The 27,778-nt window shown below is 42.6% G+C and overlaps 1 protein-coding gene and 1 non-coding gene across 2 annotated transcripts in view; both read left to right on the top strand.

Annotated features, from left to right (window-relative positions):
• chsy1 (chondroitin sulfate synthase 1) overlaps nt 1-27,778 on the top strand; it is an 85,605-nt gene that overhangs the window by 3,340 nt on the left and 54,487 nt on the right. Inside the window, exon 2 of the mRNA XM_049561603.1 lies at nt 7,442-7,937. Coding sequence (XP_049417560.1) covers nt 7,442-7,937 — 496 coding nt within the window. The remainder of the gene's footprint in view (nt 1-7,441; nt 7,938-27,778) is intronic.
• Nucleotides 12,854-13,019, top strand: LOC125882624 (U1 spliceosomal RNA). Its single transcript, XR_007448351.1, has one exon. It is a non-coding gene; the product is annotated as a U1 spliceosomal RNA (small nuclear RNA).

Below are 27,778 nucleotides of genomic sequence, written 5' to 3'. Positions count from 1 at the left end.
ATCAGTTGTTCTTTACTCTTATTGTTATGCATTGATGATAATATGAAATATCCATAAAGTATGTCACTTAGTCAGGGGTTTACTCAATGATAGAAAAGGGCTCCCTTAAGGAAAATGGTTGGGCACCACTTCCAAAGTGGCATCTTTAACTGTCTTGTTTTGTTACACTTACAGTCAAAAACCCAAATATATTCAGTGAGAATATTTGACTATCTCGTTTACACACGGCTGATATTTAAATATTTTTCCCTCAGTGACTAATTGAGTCATTGACTAACTGCTTCAGCTCTAGGATCTCTCACAGCATCTAAAACCAAGCTCTGTGGGTTTTAACAGAGTTTGTCTGCACAGTGTGAGTTTGCACTGACTGACCCACGAGCACGTCCACCGTACGAGGTCTGCAGAGCTGCTCAGACAGTAGGCTAACCAGGGCTTCTCAAACATTCTCATTTCAGCAGCCACCTGATAGAACCACATCACAGGTCTGACCCAGTGCTGGCATTTCCTCCCTGTGCTACATGCAATATATTTAGTTCTGGAGAGGTGAATGTCCTGTCGTTTCCACTGAACATGTCTGGGACCTCATAGGAGCTCATGACTCTAATGGAGTCATTGTTGAGTCCTGCACTGATTATGTTAAAGGCCAAAAATAAGGCGGTGTTTTCTTCAAAGAACAACATAAAGAAGCAGATACCAAGCCCATACTCCATGGGGAGTGTTTTATAGGGGAACGCAGCCTAGATTAAGAATTCCAATATGTTATTCTCTTTTAAAACCAGAAACCAGAGAAGTCAGTCTCAATCTTGTGATGCCATGAAGTGTACAGTCTGGAGGTGCTTCAAAGACTGATTTTTTTGGGGGCTTACAGAGTGTTTGTTTCCCTTTTTATACCCAAATGAGCTTTATTGAATTGTAGTGTTCTCAGTTGTGAAACAGAAAATGTACCTGTATACTCAGAATATTCCCCTGGGGGCTCTCAGTGTCGTCTACAACATCTTCCCCAATCCATCATCTCTGGAGCAGCTCCAGACTTTGACCCCTGTGGCATCACAGGTTTGAGTTTTAGCACTCTAGTTTTTGGATTTTGGAGAGAGTTGGTCATGTTTACTCATATTTTAAGACTGTCTTGAGCCACAAGAAAAACATATATGAGTTTTGGAAATGGTCTCCCTTTAAAGAATATTCTGTCTTGCATACAGTGAAGTAGATCTGTACTAGCAGCTACAGCAAGGCTTTTGTTGCTTTCACCTTGTGAGTCAGTGTGTTTGTGTGTCATCATGGCAAAATGTGGTTCTGGTGACACCTACTATAGTGGGAACTACCACAAAAGCCTTTTTTGGGACTCTGTCTCGTGTTATGTCTGTCTGGGGATAGATTTGGACACAGCTGTGCAAGATGCAGTCACAAAACTTTATAGGTGTGTAGCTGAGATCAAAATGAAGGCCATGTTTGAAAATGAGTGTGTTCTGAGCAATGGTTCCAGAAGTAGGGGGGTAGAGGGAAGAGGCCATTGCCCCCCCCACTCCCCCTTGCTTTATGCCCCAGGCCCACATTTGTTTAAAGTCGCAGATCGTGGCTGGCATTCGTCTGACGATGATAAAGCCTCAGGGGACAACACCCAAATTTCAGGGGTTCCAGTGTAGTCAAGTGGATATCTGGGTCAAGACTTCCCCTTCCCTACATCTTCTCATTGTTACAGTTCAGTTAACAACCTCAGACAGGTCCAGACAACAATTCGGTTCATCTCTGTAAACGGATAGCTGCATATGAATAGAGATGAATTAGCTCAAAGCTACAATAAAGCTAAGCTGTTGTCAGACAATAGCTGATGGGTTCTGAGATTACATTTTGGCCGATGTGTACTGCCACTGTTGCTCTCCATACGGACTGTTTATCAGCAGGCAACCAAAGCCCACTCAGACGTGATTGGTTAATACTACTCTGACCACAAACAGAAATCAGAATGCTTCCAATACCAGTATCTTGTACCATTGCCTACAGATTCTGTGCAGAATGGTCTCTAGTTAAATCTCTCAGGGTACGTAAAGGAGATCAGGGATCAAGACTTGGAGTATAGGCAGTCAGTTCAAAGATCAGTGTTATCATTCAGATGTGAGTACATTCTTCTTACTATGTGGGAAACACTGGAGGTTATACAAAAGGGTTAAAGGTTGCATCTCCATTCAGGAGATCGTTAATGTCCAGGTCAGGGTCTCTGGTCATGACCTGAGTCTGACGCTGGTTGAGAGTTTTGTAGAAAAGGTGTTAAGCTGAAGGATCTCATCCCAACAGCTTATAGTCTTTTTTACAGTGCTACTTTCACAAGTTAGGATGAGTGTGTAGGCTAACTCTCAAAATCTTGAAATACAGTAAAAGAACTTCAGTGTTATCAGGCAGATATGTGGTATAGAAAGCAGTACTGATGTTTACACCAGAGGAATGCTTTAAGAGCTCCACAGGAGTGTATTTAACCTTCTCTCAAGGCTCTGATGCAAATAGTTGATGGTGTAGCAGATTATTGTCTGGTGAAGGCTGATAGTTTTTCTAGTTTCAATGAGGATCCATCTGAACTGTGCTGTAAATGAGCAGTCCATCAGCAGTAGACATAGATGAGTTGTTCATTCTGCTAAAACGAGATGATGTTAATGAAGCAGTGTGTAAGATTTAAGGGATTTAAAGGCATCTCGTGGCGAGGATCACAGATTGCAACCAGCTGAAAGTTCACCGCTTAGAATTCCTTCAGTGTTCATTGTTCAGGAGGTTTTTTCATAAGGAGCCGAATTGTCCGCAGAGGTCTCTTCCTCTCCAGAACAAATGTACCAGGGGTCTCATTTATAAAACAGTGTGTAGAATCCATACTAAAAATGTACGTACGGACAAAAGCCAAAAATGATGTGCGCCAAAAAATATTCGACAGTTTCTACAACCAAGCATCCTGTGTCACTAATTGACCTAACGTACATGCAACTCCGACACAAGGTATCCTGAGAGGCTGGGCGACGAGGTGTATTTTTTACACTTTAAACCACATCTCAACCGAGAAAAGTGTCTCCTTTGGATAAAGTTGTGTGGTAACGTTAGACCACAACATCAACTCAACGTGAATAAGATTAACAATGATGTCTACATCTGTTCTAAGGTAAGTTAACATTGTGTTGAGGCAACATATTGTCACTTTGCTGGAAAGAAATATAAAGTTATCTTTAACATCTCTAGCTAACGTTAGCTAAAGTTAGCCTAACGTTAGCTCCTAGCTGCGTTGTTCATCATGTCACCTTGTTTGCTGGGAGTTCATTAGCCTATTTTGTTCTAGTTTTGTACTTTGGTGATCGTATATCATTGTTAGCTGTTGTCCAAAGGGCTCTAGTTAAGCTAACGTTAACTTCTGGAGCTTAGCTTCATTAACTTATCTGTAATGGCAGAGATAACAAAGGTTGGCAAACGTTATGCTGAATGATTCAGTGTAAATACTGTAGCACCAAACTAACGGAGAGACACTCTTGGTAAAGATGGTAAAAAGGCCGTTATCCTTTTCTCATATTCTGAGCCAAAAACCTTAACTTCAGTGGCACTTTAACTTGTTGTCTTTGATGGCGACGGCAATGAGATGCGGTTCACAAGCATACACTGTGACCTGTAAATTTTGGCTTGTAATTTAAGCTTTTCATCGACCTTCTCAACAATAAAGTGATGAATATATCCCTCCAATGCGTAGTTTAGGCCCTTTTGGTTACTTCTCAATGATATCTGATCGTTATGTCCCCAAAAAGCAACAACTGCCTCCTGCGAAATGTCGTGTACTGTGACATCTACCAAAGCGCTGGTCACTGAATGTTGATATTTTGTGTAGGGGGGCGTGGCTTAGCCATAGGTCAATTGCCCGTCTCCAAAATGTTCGTAAGCATGGGTCAAAGTTTCTCACATCAAGTCTGTTTTTATAGATGACAACTTTTGCCTGGGAAGTGGCGTTCGCCTCTTTCAGCCTTGTTTCTTGCGTGCATAATGTTTATAAAGGAGACTCCAGGTGATTTAAACTGGAAGAAACCCTGAATCAAACAGTTTCATGTTGAAAAATCAGTGTTTTCCGATGCTGCTTGTCGGGGAGGGGGCGCTAACTACGCAGGCAGATGCTAAAATTCGAATGGGCCTACCTAGAGCCAGTGTTTGGTTTATCTGTTCTGAGCTACTGTAGAAACACTGGCAAACTCATGTGCGAGGACTGGCTTCCCGTGTAGATACAAACAGCTCATTTGAAGGTAATGAAAACACAAAGATTCTTATTTTCAGGTGATTATACATTCAAGACAACACACTGATTATTGCATTCCATTTCTGCCAGTATATCCCCTAAATCCTACACACTGGACCTAAACCTAGTTTTTCTTTTACTTCCATTTCAGATGCCTAACACCTGGAGTAAATGCTTATTTTAGGCTTTAATGGAATTACCATCTGGGCTGAGAGGAAATATAGCACTGTTTCTCCATGGCAGACATGCCTGCAATATTTGTGGTAATTGCAAATGCACCGAATGAGAGCGGTTCTCTGTTTTGTTAGACCACCACCACATGAAGTAAATTATAGTGATGAATTTAAAAAGCTAACAAGATAAATCTCTGTGATCCTTCTCTGGTGACTAATGCTCTTATTTTTCTTACATGAAAGATCCTTCCTGGTTTTAGTTGTACTTCAGTAGAGGAGCAGTCTCAGTGGCGTTCTCATGTTAAAGGACAGCGTCACCATTCCTCAACCCACACTCAAAATATCTCCTATAGTTTACAGTCATGCTTAGAAAAGCCTGACTCATAACTTTGTCTGTCCTGTAGCATGTCTTTGTGCTCACACACAGTCCAACAGAAATCATTTAGGACTTTAAAAACCATGGTAATGATTTGACTGCACTGCGAGCTTCCTTTCTTTGCAAACAAGTTTATTCAAGGTTAATCCCAGTGGACTGTGTTCAGCCCCATGACTCAGACTTATGGAACAAGACACAAGCTGTTAGTTTCTACTGAATTTGTTATCTTTTCTCTGGCTGACAAACAAACCAAAAAGAAGCATCTCCCATTTCTATTTCGAGAGTTTGACTCGCTGAGAAGTTTGGTGTAGCTACTGTCTGTTGTTTCCTGTGATGTATTAAGGAATATGTCAGCATTGAAAAAGCTTATTTTCTACAAAAGGAAAACGCACCATTGCTTTGCATTACATACTCTCATCCCCACCTGTTTAAGCTGTGGCTGTGGCTTTTAGTAGCATGTGATCCCGTTTATGCAGAAACCTAATGTAGTATGAAAAGACCAGTGTTTGCATCCATGTTTGCATCAACTTTATGGTTTTGCTTTAATTAAGCTGATTGTGTTAACGCTGCTTTCGTAGATGAGATTTCTCTCCTTGGCCTATGAAGGGATGAAGATTTATTGAGAAACATAAACGTGAACCCAGTCTTAGTAAGAGTCACAAGAACCACAGATTCTGGTCATAGGTTTCACTCCCTCCAGTTATCTCCTCAACTGTACGGGACTGCTATATTGGTCTGAATCATATCTTACAGGAATGCGCAATATTAGATTTTTGCCGATATCCGATATGCCGATACATGACAACTTATTTGGACGATAACCGATAGCAATATTGATATATCCACTTTTTATATATATATAAGTGATCATCAAGTCTCTTCTGTAGAGGAATTAACATCATACTCATCATACTCTTATCATGACGGCCCACCAGCAGATGGAGACATGAAAGTCAGTACTTTTCAGCATATGTAATATTCATTCGTGTAATATAAGAAAAAGCAAGTTGACCGGTTCTCATAGTTCATTTTAAAGCCAATATTGACATACTGATGACGTGCCGATATTATCATGCATCCCTAATATCGAACAATGAAATTTTTTTCAGATGGAGGTCTCTGAAGTGAAATCTTATCCAATGGGGGTCCACAATAAGGCTCTACATTGAAAGAATACTTAACCCACAAAATAACCATTCTATATTAATAAGTCACACTGTGTTGCATTAAATTTGTTGTTTTCTTCTTGTTTGCCTTTGCCATGAACAAAGAATCCAAAAAAGATAAACCTTTTCATGAAGTGATGTCACATGGCAACACAACAGAAGTATAAAACACTTCCACATGCAAATGAGCTCTGTTTGAGTTCAAATGTGTTTGTCTGGGTACTGGATAAAAGAGACTTGGATTACCCTGCACGAGTTGTGTGAGTGGTTTTGCTGTTTTAAAACTTGGTCCCCATTTACTTCAATTCATGAAGAATGTTTTTGGATTCTTCGTTCATCATGGAGGCATGTGAGAAAAACAAAGTTTTCTTCACGAATTGAAGGTAACGTGATGAGAAATTGACAAATACAAATGATCAGTGTGGGGGTGAAGTATTCCTTTGAGGCTTGTCCGCTTGTTTGGGACAAGTGGATATTTGTAGGGCAAGTGAAAGAGAATGACTTTAGTTGTTCTTTTATCTCAGACATGTTAGGATGTTACATACCTTGACATGTTTCAGCAGAAACTTCCGCCTTCCTCAGAAGTGTCACTTGGTGGTGGTTGCGACGTGAAGTGAAACTTCTGAGGAAGGCAGAAGTTTCTGCTGAAACATGTCAAGGTATGTATCATCATAACATGGCTGAGATAAAAGAACAACTAAAGTCATTATCAGGAACTAAAGACATAATGAACACCATTGAACTAAGTGAAAGAGAAATTTACTTGCCGCACCGGACAAGTTAAAGTCATCAAGCAACAACAACAAAAAAACAATGACACCCACAGTCTGTGCCGCTCATTTGTCTGGTATTAACTTAAATAATACATTTAGAATACTGATTGAAACAAATGCATTTTTCCCCACGATACGTCCAACTGGGGCGGCAGTAGTTCAGCCCATGGAGATTTGGCTTGGGAACCAGAGGGTCGGCAGTTCAAGTCCCTGTACGGACTAAGTATGGAGTGTGTACTGGCAGCTAGAGAGGTGCCAGTTAACCTCCTGGGCACTGCTGAGGTGTCCTTGAGCACCAAACCCCTCAACTGTTCCAGGGATGCCATTCATGGCTGAGTGACCCCCCTTGTTGCATGTGTGTGCAGGCGACTTGCCTAAAAAAATTGTGTAGATTGAGAAATAATAGAATAATTAAATAAATAATAAAGTAACTGAGAATGTCCTGATTGACCAAGTATTCCGTGGATTGTCTCAAGGTCCGCTGCACTTAATCCAATCCCTGTGCTTTCCAGATGTTGATGAGAGTATTTTTGTCATAGGCCATACATGTTTTGTTAAAATTAATGAGAGGTGCATTTGGATGCATTGCTTTCACTGTATTAAATGATTTCCTGTCATTGGGGGTTGTTACATGTGACAGATAATCCAACATGTTTGTTGTCTACCTTTTATCTGACTCCATCTGTTTCTGTATGTGTTTACAGGACGTGGGCACAGACGATTCCAGGTCGCGTTGAATTCTTCTCCAGCGAGGGCTCGGACACCTCCATACCCATCCCCATAGTGGCTCTGAGGAACGTGGATGACTCGTACCCACCGCAGAAGAAGTCCTTCATGATGCTGAAGTACATGCACGACCATTACCTGGACAAGTACGAGTGGTTCATGAGGGCCGATGACGACGTCTATATCAAGAGTGAGAAGCTAGAGGGCTTCCTGCGAAGCCTCAACAGCAGCGAGGCCATCTTCCTGGGCCAGACAGGCATGGGGGCCCGGGACGAGCTGGGGAAACTGGCCCTGGAGCCCGGGGAGAACTTCTGCATGGGGGGGCCAGGGGTCATCATGAGCCGCGAGGTCCTCAAGAGGATGGTGCCCCACATCCGAGAGTGTCTCCAGGAGATGTACACCACCCATGAGGACGTGGAGGTGGGCCGGTGTGTCAGGAGGTTCGCGGGAGTCCAGTGTGTGTGGTCATATGAGGTAAGATGGCTTCATTTTGTTTTCATATCGAATTTTTTGTGTTCTAAACAGACATAGAACTCATCTAGACTCGACGCTTAGGGATGCTTATATTGAAAAATCTGGTGTATTGGGTTGTAAACTGTCTACACCAGAGGTTCTTCAGACTGTGAGATGAAGGCACAGGAGAGTCGAAGGAAGCCGAATAGAATTTTAATAAAGGAATTCAGATTCTGGTGAGCTCATTTATGGCATCATGCCATCTATTCATGACTTTTTCTGTGCATTTTTCTCAGCATGAAAATGATGAAATGCTTCGCTGCTGTTTCATTACAGTATTCACTTCAGTAACTAGTGAACGTCAATACTAAGCTAGTTATTGTTGCTTCATAACAGCTGGTGCTGGGATGTATATGGGGAGGGGATTCTGATGCCATGGTGGCCTCTTTATCCCTCCATGATCCCAGTTCATCACAACTTGAGTTTTGTACTTCAGTGGCGCAGATCTGTAGCATAACTGATGCAGAAATTCAGCCTTTTATGCAGCTGAGATGAGGTGTACTTCAGTAAACACCTGGGGCATGTGAAACCATGCTGATAGAGAATTTCATCAAAGTAAAGCAGTACAGATAGTGTAGGCGATAACTGCATACTTTCTGGTCACAGCCTCATTCTGTGCTGGGGACCTAAAGATGCTTCAGGTTAATGCAGACGACACTGTAACTGCCTCATGACACCCTCAAGTCTCTGCTGCAGCTGGCTACATGCTGCATCGCAGCTCATTATACAGGAATCTAACGCAGTGTAATTCGACACCAGCACACAGCCCCACACTTGAAAGTGACAAAAGAGTTGAATCAACGTCATTTTGACAAAATGGCAACAAACCTGAACATTAGAGGCTTCAGAGCAGGATGATTTACTGCAGGACTATTGTAGGAATGTATGATACTGTGAAGGTGTGCAGATGGTGATGAAATGGTAACTACAGTGAATCATGAAGGATGTGGTATGTGGCTGTTAAAGCTCAGGGAGTGTGCAGTGCTGCTGGAGGAGAATAGTTGTGTTATAGCTTTTGTTAAAGATGCTTTGATGGCTCGCTCACTTATCTATAACAGAATGGCATTTTGAATGGAAATGTCTCTCCCATAGAAATAAAATGAGAGTATAGCAGACATTTCCATTCAAATTAACATAGCATTTACCATTGGTGGTGTTTTATGATGGAGGTTTTTTTTTGTTCTTGTCGGGATTCACTAAAATGTGTTTTACAGCAAGTTAACAAGGCAGTTAAGCTAACGTCAGTCTAGGTTCTACTCATTTAATTTGTATGGTCTCTCTTGTACATTTCTATAAATGCAGAATTCTATTCTTCTTGTCACACTGGAGCCCTGAGAAGATCTTTGGACACAAAAAAGCCTGATTTATGGTCCTGCGGCGTACCTACGACGTACCTACGTCATTGCCGTGACGCTGTCGTGAACCCTTCGAACTTCTCTGTCACTCCATTTTGTCGTGGTGCAATTCACCGCCAGAGCGGTAGGGGACTGCGTTCCTTTCCTGAATGGTTATCGTCATCTCTAGCTGATTCTTTGTTTAGCTTCCTGCTTTTCCGGTCACGGTGAACAATGGCGACCGACCGAGAGAGAGAGAGAGAATCTTGCTGGAGTTGGAGTTGTTGGATGTCGAAGAAAGTATGTTAATACTGCAACATCTACATCGCGACAGAAGATGTTTAAAGATGGCGGGGATGGCGCAATCTGGAAATACGGAACCGGAAATGTGTTGCTAGCAAGCAAACCAATCACAGCCCTCTCGGTCTGCGCTGGGTCTGCGTCGCCTCGACGTGTAGTTACATTTTTTGGGAGGTGCACGCCAGGCTACGCCGCAGGCTATGGCGAGCCTCCTGCGTAGCCACGTACCCTACGTCGTTGATTTAATGCAGGACCATAAATCAGACTTAAAGAGACACTGTACAGGCCTTATGTTATTTATGCCGCCGCGCTGGCAATAGCTGTGGTCGCATTCTTGTGAATGTGATCTCTCAAGAAAGCCTTGAGGGAACTCTTTCAAATGTGGTACAAAAGTCCACTAAGCCCCAAATATGATCTGATTAGAATTTGGTGGTCAGAGGTCAAAGGTTAAGGTCACTGTGACCTCTCAAAACATGTCTTTGGCCAAAACTCAGGAATTCATACTAATTATGGCAAATTTCACCCTAATGTCTCATGGGATACACTGATGAGGTGATGAAATTTCATATCTAAACAGTTAAAGGTCAGCTTCACTGTGACATTATAATGTTCTGTATAACATTGTTCTGGTCATTATTCAACATCATATCTCAGCAACAGACGGGGAGACATTTGTTCCGATGCTGAATTGGTGACTCTAATCTTGGGTGTCCACTTTGAAGCTGTGCTGATTGTTCACATCTTCTGTGCTGCTGGGTTAAAGAAGTGTGAGAAGCATCCATGTTTTAGAATATACAGCTTCTTTGCAGCAACATCCATATTTGAAGCATCGTCAGCTGGCTGGACAGACATGGATGTAAACTGTAATTTAAGTGGTTCGCGGAGGCCGACAACCGCAAGGTGGTAATTCTAGGTTATTCTTAATTGCAGACTTAATGTTTGTGCCTTGTGTTTGTTAGCTTTGTTGTATCCAGTATAGTCGTCATGGACTATGTAGAAAGAACATTATTCTCAAGCAGAGAGATGAGATGCTCTGAGTGACTGCAGTCCCTTGGCAGGTCGACTTAACATATGTGTATGTGCTTTACTAAGAACCCGCTTATGTCATGTATGAGTTCAGTGAGGTTACAGAAGTCAGTGAAGGACAATAAGGCAGCTCCAGGAGATTTTCTTTTAACTGTGGTGTACCGATCTGCCTTTTGATTTTCTTCAAAGCTGCAGTGAGAACTGGGCCTTCCATACGTTTGGCTGCTAACATGCAAGGCTGAGCGCTCAGCCCCTCTGGAGCCATCATTTTGAGTGCAGCAAATTGTACGTTGCAGCTTGGTAAAAGTGTCTCGTTGAGTTTTAACTGTTGTTTCCCCGCCGGGTAGATTTGTGTGTTTTTGAGAGGAAGAGGAGAGCGAAGGCTGTTTGCTTTGAGCTCTGTGGAAGCAAATTATGATCATCATAAGGTCGCAGTGATCCCTGTTTCTGTGTGTTGGTCCTGACCTCTGGGCTGACCTTTGACCTGAGTGGGTTTCCAGAATAGCATTCCATTGGCTGGTACACTGTGTCTTGCCTGCACTGTTGTGTGATATTTACACAAGCTTTTTTGTGTGTTGTTTAGATAGTGGCTCACAGGTATGTAATGTTTTAAGTGGTTTGTTTGCTCACACATCAATCACTTAACCACACAATGCTGAGACACACAATCACAGATGTTCAAAGTCAAGGGTGGAAAAACCTGAAACCCGAAGAAGAAGCGGTCCACTGCTTCCTCCTCACCGTGAGCTCAAACTACATTTCATCTCTGTTATTGAGCAGGCAGCTCAACTGGTTGCTTTGTGCCTGCTGGATTGTATGGCATTTAGTCATTGTTGAGACTTGTGAGAGTGTTGTCATTGTGAGAAAACGTAATAAGACAACGCCGCTAACCAAATCAGCCCCCCGCAGCAGCCCCATGTTGGGACAGAGCTATGAAAGAAATGCCACGGCGACGTCATCAGAGGAGAGCGCATTCACTCCTACGAGCCTGTTCTCTGACATGTCTCGACACGGCTGTGCCAAAGACCTGTTGCTCATATGACCACTGTTCACATGAAGCAGAGCCCTTTGAAACCAATGAAATGAATGAAGTGACTGTGTAGGATCACACGAGATCTGAGCTGTAAACGATAAAAGGCTTCCTCGTCATGTGCTCAGCTTGTGTCTGGAGGAAATAGAGAAGTGAAGCACAATTCAGGTTTTATGTCCTTTAAATCAGACGTCAAGGTAAAACTCTTAAAGCATGTAGCTGTAGTAGTGAGTAAACAATATGTAGTACAAGTGATTTCACAAATTGACAGATTATCTATACAAACATAAAGATGAACAACATTTAGGGCAACCCAAAGTTTACAGCTGAATTGAAATAAAGTGTTTTCCTACATAGAGCTAAATGTGGTGCAGAACCACAGTTCAACCACTCCTGCTATCACAGATATTGATGAAGAGCAGATTGAGACTCAATTTACATTTGGCCTCATTCACCAACTGTTCTTCTTAAAATTTCCTGTGCAGTTTTCAGAAAGGTTTGCACATTCACCAATGTTTTGTTGGGTAAGAACAGAATCTGCACATACTTGGGAGCACTGTTACACACATTTATGCTAACATGTTTGAGCAGAATAATTCTACAGTTGTATTATATTTTAGGATTTATACAACAATAATATTTGTTATAGTTATTTGGGTTATTTTACAAAAAGCATTACAGTTTTTTGAAATAAACTCTATGCTAACACTTCAGTTTACTTCAGTTATGTTAATGGAAACAATCCAACCCAATAATTGGTGACAGATCTTGCTAGCAAATATCACTGGCAGTGCGGGCGGGCAGGACAAAAAGTGATGAAGCAGCGTTCTGAGTAAGTTATTAATAAGTTACAGAAACATTGCGTGAGTCCACCTTCATCTTCTCTACCCCTTTCTGTGTCTCTCTTAAATCACACGACACCATTGGGGGCACCGTGACGCTCGTAGCTGTCCACAGTGTGCTAATATAATGCATTTTGTTGTTTTATTTCCATTCTTTACGCTACTAAATATGGCAGCTCATTTAGCGTTCACTTTCTGCAGAAGTGCCGCTACTTCAGAACAGAAGGTTTTTTTATGTTTGGCATCAGATACTCCACCCTCTTCTGACTTTCGGTTGGGTGTTCATGACTCAATTCTCACAACTTTTTCTCTTCTCTGCGTGTTCACACGGCCGTGCAGACTCATGTCCTTAAATGGTTAAGGGGAGATACCATGATCGAGAAGGTGGTTCACCCTGGGCGAGGCTCAGCCGTTGCTCTCTGGTTGTCCTAACCCCAGTGAATTACCCAATGTGGGAATCACGACTGCATAATTTCTGGTTGTGGGGCATCCGCACTCTGGTGGGGTTGGGAACCTGAGGGTCACCAGTTCAAGTTCCTGTCTGGACCAAATGTAAGGGCTGCATCCCATCAGTCAAATGAAGCAGTTTAAACTTGACCTGTAGCTCACATTACAACATTCCATGGTGCTTTTAACCGCTGACTCCCGAAAATGCTCCAGCAAGACACTGGTGCAGACCTCGGCATGTGATTTTTATGCTCAGCATGTTCCCTGTTGCATTATTTTTTCTGTAAAGCCAGGGGGCGTCGAAACAAAATATTCTGTGAAGAAGCAGGAAGTCAAAGAGTGTCACCGGAAGAATGCCATAGACTGAACATGGCTGCACGATTCATCTGTGTTTGAGACCATTTGACCAACACTGTGGTCTCTCACAGGGTCATGCAAGTGACTTGCACGTGCAGTGAAAACCCAGTATCAAAATTGGGAGGTGCACAACCATGCACAGTGACAACTTATGCACATGACTCAAGAGATGCAATGCCATCACTTCGGTCACTCTTGCACCATCTGTGTTGCAAGGGTCAACACACAGACACACACAGTCTCAGTCTTTGAGAGTATGGATTCAGCTAACGCAATAAATAATGACCAGCGGCGTCTTTGACTGTCATTCCAGAGACTGCTGAATCATCCACTCAATGTCACGGTCTGTCTGGCGGGGCTGTTCCCAAACAGCTGACTCTCCTCACAAGACCTGAAAGACTCCTCCTAAGTGCTCTCTCCACTCTAATTTGACTAGTCAAGTCTGTAGTTTTCACATTTGATCAGCTTCCATTTTTAAATGAAAACCTTGAGGGGAGCGATCTAAAGTCAGCTGGCAGACCGTCTCTTTGACTTGTCTAGTGAAGGCCAGCGAGGAACATGCAGGAAGTCTAAGAGTTGTGCAAGTCTTTTACTTAAACCAACAATGACTGATTGTTCTGGCCATTTGGAGGGGAGAGGAAGAAAATCATGAGCACAAAATTGACTCACCTTTTAAGTTTGTTTATATGTTGACTCATTTCCACATCTAGCAGTACATTGATTCATTAGGAGTCTTTGTGTTTGTGTCCACCTGATGATCGTAGGTCCAATATTTACTCTTCTTTCAGCTCAGTTTTTTCTCTTGCTACATCAGTCATCACTGCAGCTAGCTCTTTGTTTCTTTCCAGATGTCCTTGACATTTTTAAAATCACTTTTTTTTATTTGTCCTTTATCTTTTAAAATTCAGTCACACTGTAGACCACTTGCTGAGATGTGTGACAGCCTCACATCCTTGATGACAAAACAAAACCAAGCCTATACACATGTCAAGTTTGTAAAAAAGCAGCGTGTTTCAATTTTGAATAAACCCTGTTAGCTTTTCTATCTGCTCACATTTTGGTAAAATTACCTTCAAGAACAGAAGGTTAATATGTTTTAATAGAGAATTCAATAGCTCTGTTCCCTCAATTCTTTTAAAACAAAATTCCTGTATCTGAATGTCATAGTCTGATACAGGATGCATATTAATGGCTATGTAATTGCTGTTATATGGAGATCTTTGGGGACAAAAACTGAGTCAGAGGGCAGAAAAGTGTCAGGGAGAATATATACATGCTGAAAGAGGTCAGTGACCCGTCAGGGCCTTGTGCTTTTTCTGTTGAAATGTTTCTTTTTTCCTGGTTTCAGTGCTTCAGCTCTCAGAGGGCCTATATTTCTAGATCAGCAGTCAGACGTGCTCTTGCTAGCACAAACACACAGGAAGTCAGCCACCCACACTCATGAGTGATGCCTCAACATGCTCTCTAAACCCCACACCCTCTCCCATCCCTTTCCCTCTCTGTCTGTCTCTCCGTCTGTATCTCTGTCTCTGTATCTCTCTCTTTCTCTGCAGCCCTTTTCACCGCAACAAAGATCCTTCATTACGCCAGTAATGAACACCGGCGTAATTCCTCCCCAGTGTGTGATTGTAGATAGCACGCTGGCGATCAGGAAGCAAAAGAGGTCAGACAGGTGTAATGTGTAACACAACAGCATCAGTCTGCTCTTTCTATGACAGAACCAAGCCAACAAGGAAGTGCCAAAAACAGCAGTTCCTCTAATGGCCATTTAAAGAATGTCAAGTGAGTCAGTCCTCTTGGAGACTCATGTTAAAATGTCCATCCTTACAGCAGAACATGTTTACAGCCTGGTACAAAAAACGGTTTTGGTCTCTATACCTAACTCATGAATACTGTACAAGGGGTGATTTTTATATAACTTACTAAGGTTCAAAGTTATGCATAATTAAGGGCAGACTGCTTTGAGTGACAGGTTTACTGATAGTGTCCCCGGCTTTTTAGTCAGATCCACTTTGGTCAATCCCAGTGACGGCTGAAATGCTGAACCAGAGGCTTCAAAATGGGAGTCAACAGACCAATGGGTGACGTCACAGTAGATACATCTATTATTTTTATGTCTGTGGGCATAACTTTGCCTCTGGTCAATATGCCTTGTCCTTTGCTCAGAGCTCCTGGACTCATTACTCATACGCTCGCTTTAGCCGGGTTTTGGTTGATTCGAAAAATGTTGATTCGCAAAACGGGGGATGGAAACAGTTATGTTCGAATTAAGTCTGACGTAGCGCACCTCTCTCCATGGTGATATCGACACTTTGGGTCGGGAAGGCGGTAATGCATTTACAAGCTGGTTGCCAACCGCCAGAAAACGTAGAAGAAGAAGAATGCGAGACTTGTTTTGTTTCCGATTCTGCGGAAAACTCGCGCGAGTTCGTCATTTTCACCAAAGTCCGTACATTTAATGGAAACACACAGGATTCGTGTTTCTTTTCTTTTCTTCATTTCCCAATGATTCCAATCACTTTTGGATGGAAACATAGCTAGTGTCTCCCCAATTTGTGGACATTTTGCTTTTTTTTCGTGTGTGAGTTAGCTGCTAACTGCTGCTAGCTGCTTTTGAAATCTCACACACATCATCAAAACGTCACACCTGTCCCGTCCTGCCTGCTGTCCCTATAACACAGACTTTGATTCGGCGCTGTTACTACCTCCACTGCTGGCTTAAAGCGAGGTAACAACTCTGTCCCTCCATTCTGCGATCATACCTTTTTATGCAGAATGACGACGCAGAATAATTCTGCAACTTTCCAACCTCGCTCAGACAGTGTAAAGTTGGCTTAAAATCTGTCCTATTTACTGGTGCAAGGGAAAACGTTTCCATTGCATGAGAACCATATGGGATGGTAATGACTGTTCCAGGTATTCGTCATACTCTCAGGTGTTACCAGTTATGGCTTGTAAAAAAGAAAAACTTAACATTTTAGTTGCAAAACGCATAAAAATGTAAATGAATGGTCTTAATTTTTTGGTGTAAGCTGGATAAAACCATCCAGTTCTGGCCTCCCTGTTGTCCATTTATACGGGATGATGGACGCCTCATCAGGCATTATCCCAGTGAGGCGTCTCCATCTCTGTACTGTACGTGTCTGTCCTCTCCTGTTGTGGCACTATGCTGTGAGCCTGGTGTATTTTCAGACTTCCTGTGGCCACCACTCTGTGTGCTTCTCCTCTGTGTGTCCCCAGCAGTGCCTTCGCGTCGTGCTAAAAGTAGGCCCCACCATGTTTACACTCACTATTCAAAAATAAACAGAAATGGAAGGCCGGGTTGCTGAATTAGCATGAATTACAGCTCTGCAGCATGAAGCGCAGGCTGTGTGTGGCTGCAGCAGCAGTCAGCCGGTATGCAGGATGGTGACATTTTGGGAGGGGAGAGAGAGATTTTATAGGTCTGGTAGCGACTGCTTAAACCTGTAAAAGTCTTCATTACCGTGGGTGGGCTTCTTCTGATTAAGCTCTGTTTTCTGTCATTTACTTGAATCTCTATCTGCAGAGGATTTTGATCTTCCAGTGCGCCACGCCACCTTCCCCTCTGTTTTAATGCAACCACTTGTTATGTTGTTTTGGGTTTTTTTTTTACATCTGCGTGCTTGTGGCAGGCATGCTCCATCTTTAAACTATGGTGTTTGGTGTTTTGCAAGCAGCACACTATGGAGTTGGTTATCCGGTCTGCTTGCATACACTGGCATTGGAGTCAACCCAGAGCTCCACTCAGACATGTTACATAAATGAGATGGCAGCACGGCCTTAAATGACACCAAAATGTGGAAGAGACTCTTTGCATAGTTTTTATGGCATTACTTTACTGGTACAAACATTCACCCGCCAGTGTGGCCAAATGGAAAGTCTACCCTGTCATCAGCCATCGGTCTGATGAAGATAAGCCTCTGGGGCCGAGGGCCAACACTTTGGAGGTGATTCAGTGTAGCCGGCAAAGACCTGAGTCAAGACTTCCTCTTCCATCCACTGGTCATTTCAGCTACTCTCTTTTTCATCAGATATCTGCTTCTGAATGCAGATGCATTTTTAAAAAGCTTATATAAATCTAACTGGTCGTCAGATGATAGCTGATGGGTTCAGAATCCCATTTGGCCAATGTGTTACACGTCTCCACACAGACTCTTTACCTGACATTCAAATATGATTGGTCAATACAACTCAGACTACAAATGGACTATAAATGAAAACCAGAACACTTCTGATGCCAAATTTTTGTCCTGTTGCTTACAGATGCTGCATACATAAGCAGAATCTGTTAATAGAGATTAGACAAGGTCAGGCCTGAAACACAAAGGTCAACATTTTCAGCACAGCACACGTCTCTGCTGCATGCTGCCTGTCTTGTTCTGCTTCATTAGAGCACATTAGATTAAGAGGTGCAAAAAACCCTCAGAGGGGTTTGATCAAGGCACCACCCAGGATATACCTCAATCCATTAGATAATAAAGAAAAAAATGCAAGGAAAGGAAAGAGAAGTTCTTGAAGTAAAAAATTAATCAGAAACAGAATCACGTTTATTTGTCACTTGCATAATTCACACTCAGCAAGGATGGGAGCAGAAAGCTGTTCTCCACAGGTTAGTGATTTAAAATTGTAAAAGACACATTTAAAAACACATTTCAAAAACACATAACCATGAAACAAAGTGCTGATGCATTTCAATGTGCAATGTAGAGTAGAAAAACAGATTTGAAGTGCTGGTTCATTTGTTAGTACAGACGTATCACACCGTGGTGTTGGAGGGAGGGATGCAGGGCAGCAGTCGGAGAGTGTTCAGAGCCCTGATAGCTTGGGGGGGGGGGGGGGGGGAGAGATTATTGCACAGTCTGGCAGATCTTTCCCTGATGCTCTGGAACCTCACTCCAGATGGCAGGAGTGCGAAGAGGTGGTGGGAGGGATGGGAGGGGTCTGTCATTATGTTGGTGGCCTGTCAGACACACCAGTGTGTACAGATGTCTGCTCTGGAAGTGAGAGGGACACTTATGATCTTTTCAGCAGCTCTCAGTATCCTCTGCAGGGATATACGGCTGGCGGCTGCATAGTTTGGTACTAGACAGTGACGCAGTGTGTTAGGATGCTGTCGATGGTTCCTCTGTAGAATGCTGTCATGATGGATGGATGATGAGGGGAGTTCGCTTTTCTCAGTCTCTGCAGGGAGTGGAGGCATTGCTATTCCTGAGTGCTATATCGTAGGCAACTGGACTTGCTTGCGTTTCTTGAAGACGTTTCGCCTCTCATCCAAGAAGCTTCTTCAGTGCTAAATGATGGAATCTTAAAATTACCAAGAATATGATTTATGATATCTGATCAACAAATAAATAAATACATATTGAGAAAGGGTCCAGCCCAGCTCTACGTGACTGTCACTGTCTGTTGTAATAATGTCCTTGAGGTGAGCAGTAGCCTGCTTTCCTTAGAAGGGCAGAGACCATCCCATCCCCACCCTGCATGCCAACTCCCAAACAAGCTCCAACACAGCTAATGGGAATCACAAGGCAGCACTGCTGAGAGCCATGAGTCCACCTCCTAATCCTAATTTCTCCTGAGTAGCCTGCAGGGCTGCCAAACCTGCGACTGCTGCTGCATGCGCTTTCATCCTGCCAACAAAAGTACCATTGTCCTCTCACCGTGCTGCCTCTGTTCTTCAGGATTAACTGCGATCCCATTTATCCCCTCCTATCTCAGTTCAGTTTGTACATATTAATTGGCCTGTGTTTCACAGCCAGCTGCACATGACTTCATATCTAATGTGATGGATGCTTTGTCATCATCATCTAAAATCTTGGTTATGCAAAGAGTGGAGGAAGCAGGGGAATATACAGAATGCAGTCAAGCATACAATTGCAGTGTGTGGAGCTGCAAATGTACAACAGATTAAATGTATTTTAATTTAGACTTAGAGCAGTTCAAAGAGGAACATTTGTATAAAACGATGCAGAGACATCTGGAATATTTCCATTCAATGGAGCAGTACTGCCTCTAGTTTCACACCATGGCACCAGCAACAGTATGTAAAAAGCCAGCAGTAGCTAATTATAAATAATGAGCAATAATGATGATGATAAATAATGATAATAATATTCTGTTGCAGCTACTCAACACAAAGTATCAGTGTAGTATCCACCCCTCTACAGCACAGTACAGAGTTGTGTATCTGTGCATCCTGTCCAGAGACTGTCTGATAATGGGGACAGAGACAGAGTAGACAGAATATTCATTAGTCCCCCGCAGCACGATCATCGCATCTGGCTCTACGGTTTGTGCCAGCTTAAATGGGAGAACGTAGAAATATCTCTGCCAGTGTAAGAATCATTAAGGCTTACACATACAGAATATATGACATAAGTGATAAAACATACGTTAAATTTAAAGACAGTTAAGTGCTGCCTTTGTAAAATCACTTGAATATGTTGTTAGAGTATCGACTGATTGTGGATTTTTAATGGTCGATGTAATAGGATTGATTGGAATAGGAAAAAGCCGATCAACTGAGAACTGCTTAAACTGAATATCGAATAGTAATAAATACTTGAATAAATAAATAAATCCGGAACTGAACATCAAACTTACCATAAAAAAAATCTAGGTGTAGGGGTGGGCGAAAAAAATCAATACAGCATAGTATCACAATATTTTTGTGTGGCATTATCGTATCGTCACACAGTGCCAAGTATCAATTCTGTTATTATATAGATTATTAATATTACAAATCCAGATGAAACTTTTGGTAGCATCTTAGAATAATATAATCAATTGCCTTTCCAGTCCACTAGATACATTTGGCTGCAATGAAAATGACTGAAGATGAACAGACTCGAAGTTTTATCTTAATTGATTGAAGAGAGGCTGAAAGATCCGTCCATGCAGAAGTGACATAGTGAGCTCAGGAGTATGACATCATGTTATATATATGTGAAAAACAAGAGTTTAAACTGGGGGAGTATCTGTTGCACGAAAACCAAAAGTACATTCTGTTTGTAATTTTTCAAGTAAACAACACCAGAATTCCTGAAGTCACTGAAGGATATACAGGGCTGGACAGAAACCAGAGGATCTGCAACCTCTGTGGTGATAATCACGTGGGAGATGAGTATTTTATTTTGACTGAATGTCAGAATGTAGCTTAATGACTTACAGAGAAAGTACTATTTAAACATCCCTCTATATTTAAATTTATTTTGTTATTACATTCATTCATTTTCCGTAACCACTTATCCTGTTAGGCGTCATGGGGGGGCTGGAGCCTATCCCAGCTGACACTGGGTGAGAGGCAGGGTTCACCCTGGACAGGTCGCCAGACTATCACAGGGCTGACACATAGAGACAGACAACCATTCACACTCACATTCACACCTACGGACAATTTAGAGTCACCAATTAACCTGCATGTCTTTGGACTGTGGGAGGAAGCTGGAGCACCTGGAGGAAACCCACACTGACACAGGGAGAACATGCAAACTCCACTCAAACAGGAACCATCTTGCTGCGGGGCGACAATGCTAACCACTGAACCACCGTGCTGCTCTGTTTGTTATTTTTAACACTCAAAATATGCTCTCCATGATTCATGAAACATAAAAAACAAGACAAGGTCAAAACATAGCAAGAAAATGCAAATTTCAAACAAGGACTTTTAACTTTAAACAGGAAGTGGTGGCATTCACTCGGTCACGGACTCAAGGACTTAAAGACTTCTGTAGTAGCATGTATATGCATGTTAAAAAAGAACAGTGCACGAGACACATTAACACCGCAGAAGGGAGCTGCTTCATGTGGAGCTGTACCCACTGATCATTTAACACAACCTTCCCCTCTTCAGCCGCGGTCAGTGTTGCAATTCCCCGCGTGACTGATGGAGGCTGCACAGCCATCGGACACTGTTGGAGCCAAGTTCTGCCAATAGCAATAGTTTATAAATGTCCTATCGACACTCTGATCTAATTGGCCAAACCGATAAATCTGTGCACCTCTAGCTGTTAAATTATAAAATACTTTACAAGTTGTTTATTTGTTATATGCACAACAACCGCAGTGGAGCAGTCATTGGCAGTGAAGTTAGCCTTCTCAGGTCCTGCCCAACAGTGTTACCACAAAAGGTATAAAAGAAAGTCACGTAAATAAAAAAGAGAATCTAAGACATAAGGAATACAATGTCGTACATATAAAATACAATATACAATATAATAATGTGGTAGACTGGTGTGCAGTAGTGATATAATTAATAAACTGTGATGTAGACATGATGAAATAAACATATATGTAATCAGCAGTGTGTCCAGGTATAACCAGGTACTAATAGTAGTATTCATATCACACACATAAATGCATGTATATATATGCTCACTGTTTTCAACAATAGTTGCGTATCCTGTGGACATGCATTCTTCTACTTGCACTTTTTTCCCCTCACTGATGTTTTGAGGCTTAATCCATGTTGGTTGGCATGGAGTGCGAGCTGCAGGGAGTCAGCAGTGCATCCTCCCATTTATCCTGGTTGTTCAGGCATGATGCGTTACCTGCAGCCAGAGTTGGAACTTGCCTGATTAAGAAAGGCTCGTTTAACATTTTGGTTGTCGGCCTAAACAGCTTCTATTTCCGACATGTGTTCTGGTGCCCAGGCAGGAGCTTGTATAAGAGGATCACAACACACAGCATGATGAGGCACACAAAGTTAACTCTCTCTCTGCAGCTGGAAGGCAGCGCTCATTCGTAGTACAGTCCAACTTTGTAGTCCAGTCAGTAGTGGACATTAAGCTCCTCCAGGTGAATTGGAATTTCTCCCCCTGGCCATCGTGCTACCCTCTGGCCTGACACACACAGTGCCAAGTATGCTGAGATATGGAGTTCATATTGTATGGAGCAGGAACTGTTAATGAGCAGAAAATGTGGCTTAGGGACGCAATGTAAAGACATTTTAGGACCAGAGGAACTCTTTCATAGTTCTCAGACCCCTCCTTTTTTATGTCTGCACTGTAAGAACTAGGAACAATCGTAGTTCTGAGAAGGCCGTTTTAAAGGGTCATTGGTAGCTCCCATTTCAGACTAGACTCCCAACACAAGAGGAGCCACATATGTCGTATGTTGACTGGTTGAATACAAAACCTAAACAACAGCTCTTAAGAAAAGAGAAATGGAAGAGAACACAGACAAATGGACCCACAGTGAATTCCAGGCTTTACTGACCATAAATGTGATGTTAGAAATACACTGTGATTTTGATTCGTCAAAGCAAAAGTGACGTTACTGTACTAACCACCAGCTGGCATCCAGTATGTCACTTTAGCGTTCCTGTTTGCGAATGCAAAACAAACAAAAAAAAAAAAAAGCCCTTGAAGGTATGAGGTTCTTGGGGAAGCTTCTTAGTGGGCAGTTCCTCTTAGGGCTGTCAAAATAGCTCAAAAATGACGTTCGAATATTCCTTCTAAAAATAACTCATAGGTTCGAACCATTCGATATTTTTTTTTTTTCTGCATTATGTCCACAAGAGGGCAAACTAATGCAAGGAAACATACTTGTATATGTATTAATACAAGGAAACATAACTACTTGTAGGTATTTTTATTTCAACATAAACGTCTTTGAAAACATTTACATACCTACACATTAAAACACATAAAACAGTTATCTATAACATTACGTTATAAACGACCGCGGACCTCTCGCTCGCCCCTCCTCTCTGACCCGTCACGCCAGGGCCACACCGCCCACGGACGCTGCAAATAGCCTCGACGCGCGTCGAAGCGAAGCCAGTTTTCTTTCAGTGCCCATGTTAATCGAATGTGTCATCCACACTGTGGCCGGCTCACACCCTGCAGTGATCGTTTCGCCGTCTGGTCTGTTTTCTGTGCGAGCCGCGAGCGAATGTGTCAAGCAATGCGTTCAGTGCAGCGGCCCAGGCCAACGCCCACACAGCTGCGGTGGTGTTTTTTTTCATCCACAATGGAATATCAATTTTCACATTCGAAGGTCCTTTTTTTTTCAAATTCGAATTTAAATTCGAATTTAGAATATTCGTTGACTGCCCTAGTTCCTCTCAGGGAGTCCCCAGATCTGTTTGGGTTCAGAATCGTTTTTGGAGAAGCTCCTGAGATCTTGAAAAGGTTCCTGCAAGAGTTCAAGGATTCAATCAAGGCCTTCCGAACTTGAAGGAGAAGAACATATACTTTATTAATTCCTTTATTTTTTTCACTCTTTTGTTACACACACACACACACACACACACACACACACACACACACGTCAGAGTGAGGGGGGCTGCCAATGGACAGGCGCCCCATGAGGGTTCAGTGCCTTGCTTAAGCGCACTTTGGCAGTGCCCAGGGTGAACTGGCACCTCTCCGGCTACCAGTCCATGCTCCATACTTGGTCCATACTTGGTCCATACAGGGACTTGAACTGGCGACCCCATGGTTTCCCAAGCCAAGTCCCTACTGAGCTTCTGAGCTACTGCTGCCCCAGTTCTTACTACTTGCGGATTAGACCTCTGGCAGTTTAAGTATAAACCTCCCACTGAGTTCAGATCATTTACTGCAGCATCATTAAAGTGTGATGTCTCTGTCACAAACCTGCTCTAAGTGAACGTCTGTCATCTGAGCTTTGCTGTCCTCATAGCAGCTCCTGTCTGCGCTGCCTCATGTCTAGGGCTGGGTATCATTCAGTTATAATACCACTATCAGTACCAGTACCCTTAAAGTGATACTGATGCCAGTACTTCTGTTGATACTTTTTTTGCTACTTAATTCAATACCCATCATGTGAAAGAAGACGGTTCAGTTGCGTAGAATGCCACCAGACGCCACAGCCATGTAATATAGCTAATACACTGAACTGCCAATTCATAAGCAACTATATCATAGGCAACTTGAGCACTTAAGATTACAAAAGGAATCAAATGTTGTTATCGTTTGACTAGAGAAGTTAAGGTACTACTTGATTATTTCCGTTATTTCGGTCAACACCTTGAAGGCATCAAGTACAGTTACCCTGCTCTACTCATGTCTACAGTCAGTGTCTGTACCAACAATTGTTAAGAAGAAGCATCACTCTGATATACAAACACAAGTGGACTCAATGTTTTTGTCATCACAACATCTCCAACAGATACATCTCCTGTCTAGTCGTTCGCGTCAGATACTCAGGTACTCAGATGGGGGAATCCCTATCCAAGACAATCCACTGGTCAATCGTTCCATATCTGGATGGTTCTTGTCTCCGCCCTACTGGTTTTAGGCTGCTGTTAACAGAGAAGGACCTGGTGGACGGTGCTGTGATCACCTGGTCGTGGTTTTGATTTCCCGCTATATGCATTCTTTATGTTGCCAAAGCACAAGTGTCCTCTCTCCTCTAGTAAGTAAGTAATACAGTTTAAAAAGTGAGGTACAGCCATACAAATGTAGAGAGAAAGGAGAAGTGTTTTCAAACTGAACCACCATCTTGTCACATCTACAGCAGTGTGTGCCTGCACCCCAATATTTTTTAAGTGTTTGGATATTAAGCTGTTGAGATAACGGATGTAATGGATACTTGAATCAATAAAAGATGCACAATCAAGGCTGGAGTCCTAAATATGTTATCTTAATTTTCTGTAAGGCAAAGAGGGTAGATGAGGATACAGAGGACTGATTTGTATTGTGTCGTGGAAAGCTGAAGCGCGGTGAATGGGAGGTGGTGGCATCGAGTGAAGCCTGGCCTGGTTTAAAGCCTGGCACAAAGTAGGTTATCAGATCACTGTGGTGCCACTTTACTGTGTCGGTTTCATTGTGCTCGTATCTTGTGCTGAGTGTCAGGTTTGCAAAGTGTTGAATGACTCTGTGTTAGTGACAAACAGTGTCTGCTGGGAAGCAGGGCTGTCGTGGAGAAGAAATTTTCCCTGTGGTTATTAAGTGTGGCTTAACAGCGTGATATGCGGAATTGCCACTGCTTTTTGTTGTATTTACAAATTACTTCATTTGTCATTCATTTATTTCCATGCTTTGTGAATAAGCTTTATCATTAGGCCATGAGGTTTATTGTTGCTTTTAATTGACAAAGATGACACAGGATGAACACAAATTAAAATACTTCTTCATTGTGAAATGAAGTGCACTAAGGGGCTCAGCATTTTTTCAGCTGAGATTCTTTGGTTGCATCTGGTTGCTATGATGCAGAATATAGCTAGAAGTAAAAATGTCAGCTCAAGGTAGAGTACATGCTGGGTGAAGATGAGGCTGAAGTTTGTAGGAATAGAGGACAGACTGCCCAGTCTGTGGGTTCAGTACTAATTTCTCCTCCATTGTTGCTGTTGTTCAGCGAAGTGATGGTTGGTCTTCCTGGTATTCATCCTGCCCCCTCCTGCACTGTGATTGGACGGCTATGTAAAAAGAATAGACGCTAAGGACCTCGTGACACTGCTGGCATTTGTAGCAGAGTGTAAATACCCGGAGAAAAATCATGAACATAGCCTTTATCGTGGTTTCTTGCCACCCCCTGCAGCTGGCTTTTTAATTGCCTGGTATCAGCCCAATCACCACATTATAACCAAAAGGTAATAAATGTATCGTAATATATGTTATCGTCATAATCAGCATATTGCAAAACATTTAAATTCACATTAATATTGTGTCTTGACTTAAATATTGTGATAATATGGTGGTGATTCCCACCACTGGTCAGATTTATCTGTGGCAGCTGCACTGTTCATATATTCTAATTGGTTCTGGTTCTCTTATATGACTACTCACAGTGCTTATTAGCTTTTGTCTGCTGATTTCCAACAACGGGACTTGTGTGTGAATTTCCTCTTTTCACTCTTTGGCAACATTTTTGTGAATGAAACGTATCCACACATGGAGCAGACCAGGTTGCCTTTTATGGCAATTTTAGGAGCATTGATTATACTAATGATCGACTCTGCTGAGCGTACATTTACTTGTGCCAGACGGTATTCATCAGCTCAGTGAAAGTGAATCTGACTTGGATCACTCACACACACTCGCTATGCTCACAGAATAAAGTGAGCGAGTTTTAGAATAAGAATAAGAAAAAGTTTTTGCTCGAGGCCCAAAGTGTCTGGTTCTTGAAAAGCTTTGCTCCAGGCCAGTTCCCTGCTCCCAGGCTGAGGTTAACTCCACCGGGCCAGCCTGGCCCTGTCACTGCAGCCAGAGAAGGAGAGCTGCAGTGGGAGCCAGGCTCCTCCTCTATGTCCTGCCCACTGCCAACTCATGCTCTTGCTTTCCTTTTTTACACCACCTCCCTTTTTCCTCTCTAATTGTATGCTTACCAGCTCTGCCAGGACTGTTGAAGCAGAATGCCGACATTTTTCTCCTCTCTGCTCTCCACTCACAGAGCCACAGTTTTCCCTTTTATACAAAGGTTAGTTAATAAAACTGGTTAACTGGACTCTGTTAAACCCCACTGACACTTCATGCCGCTGTGCGAGTGTTGGGCTGTCCAGAAAGCCAAGTGTAAATGCAGCCAAGAAACAGTGAGGACAAATATATAGTCCAGTAGCTCTCCCACAACATTAGGAGGACATCTGAGCCGCAGTCTGTGTTCAAAAGGCTTGAAAAGAAAGTGGAACTAGCCAAAGCTGTGGTCTCAATAATGAATGTGATAGTTGGGGACACAGGTTACATGCAACTGCGTCTTCTTCATGTATTTCTTTGGCGGGTTCAGGCAGGGAAACTTTTCAAGACACAGTAAATTGTGGAAGAATGCATATTAAATCATATCTGATTTGGTGCACATGGAATAATGAGGATGAATGGTGTCTTTGTCATGTTTTAGCTGTGCACAGTCTTCATCATCTTTCCATGACTGTACAGCTGTTTGAAGGAGACACATTCACTGCATGTGTTGCCCATCTCTGAAATTTCATATTCAATTGAGCCTTCTTCACTAGTATGGAAACAACTCTTCCCTTCTGTCCCTCAGAACCTTTTTTTTTCTGTCCCAGTTTAACTTTCTGCTTTCTTCCTCTCTCGTCTCTCTTCTTCTCCTCTTTCCTGTCTGCTTGGCTGAAGCTGCTGGCTTTTACTGGCACTGCCACCGTAGACCTTAGTCATGCTCCTGGACTCCTCCTTCTCCTCCTCCCTCCTCTTCCTCCCTCCTCACATTTTCTTTTTCTTTCTCCCTTCTTCAGCTCTGACAAAGCGCTGGCAGGACTTAACCCACAGGGTAAGCACTGCCTGTTGGGAGAATTATGGAGAATGAAAACAGGCAATTTAAAGAACCAAAGTGACCTTTAAAGTACAGACACTGGATAGCTTCATTCTAAAGATATTCATAACGGTAAAGACATTTTAAACCCCTCATCAGTCTCATCCAGGCCATACTGACACATAAGGGTGGGCGACATGGCCAAAATTAAATATCACAGTATATGTCAGTCCCTCAAGGATGTTGAGATGCTGCAATTGCAACGGTAACTTAAAT

This window comes from Epinephelus fuscoguttatus, linkage group LG2 (genome assembly GCF_011397635.1).
Source record: "Epinephelus fuscoguttatus linkage group LG2, E.fuscoguttatus.final_Chr_v1".
Classification (NCBI taxonomy): Eukaryota; Metazoa; Chordata; class Actinopteri; order Perciformes; family Serranidae; genus Epinephelus; species Epinephelus fuscoguttatus.
The sequence above is the reverse complement of the archived record's forward strand: the minus strand, read 5'-3'. Positions and strand labels throughout refer to the sequence as shown.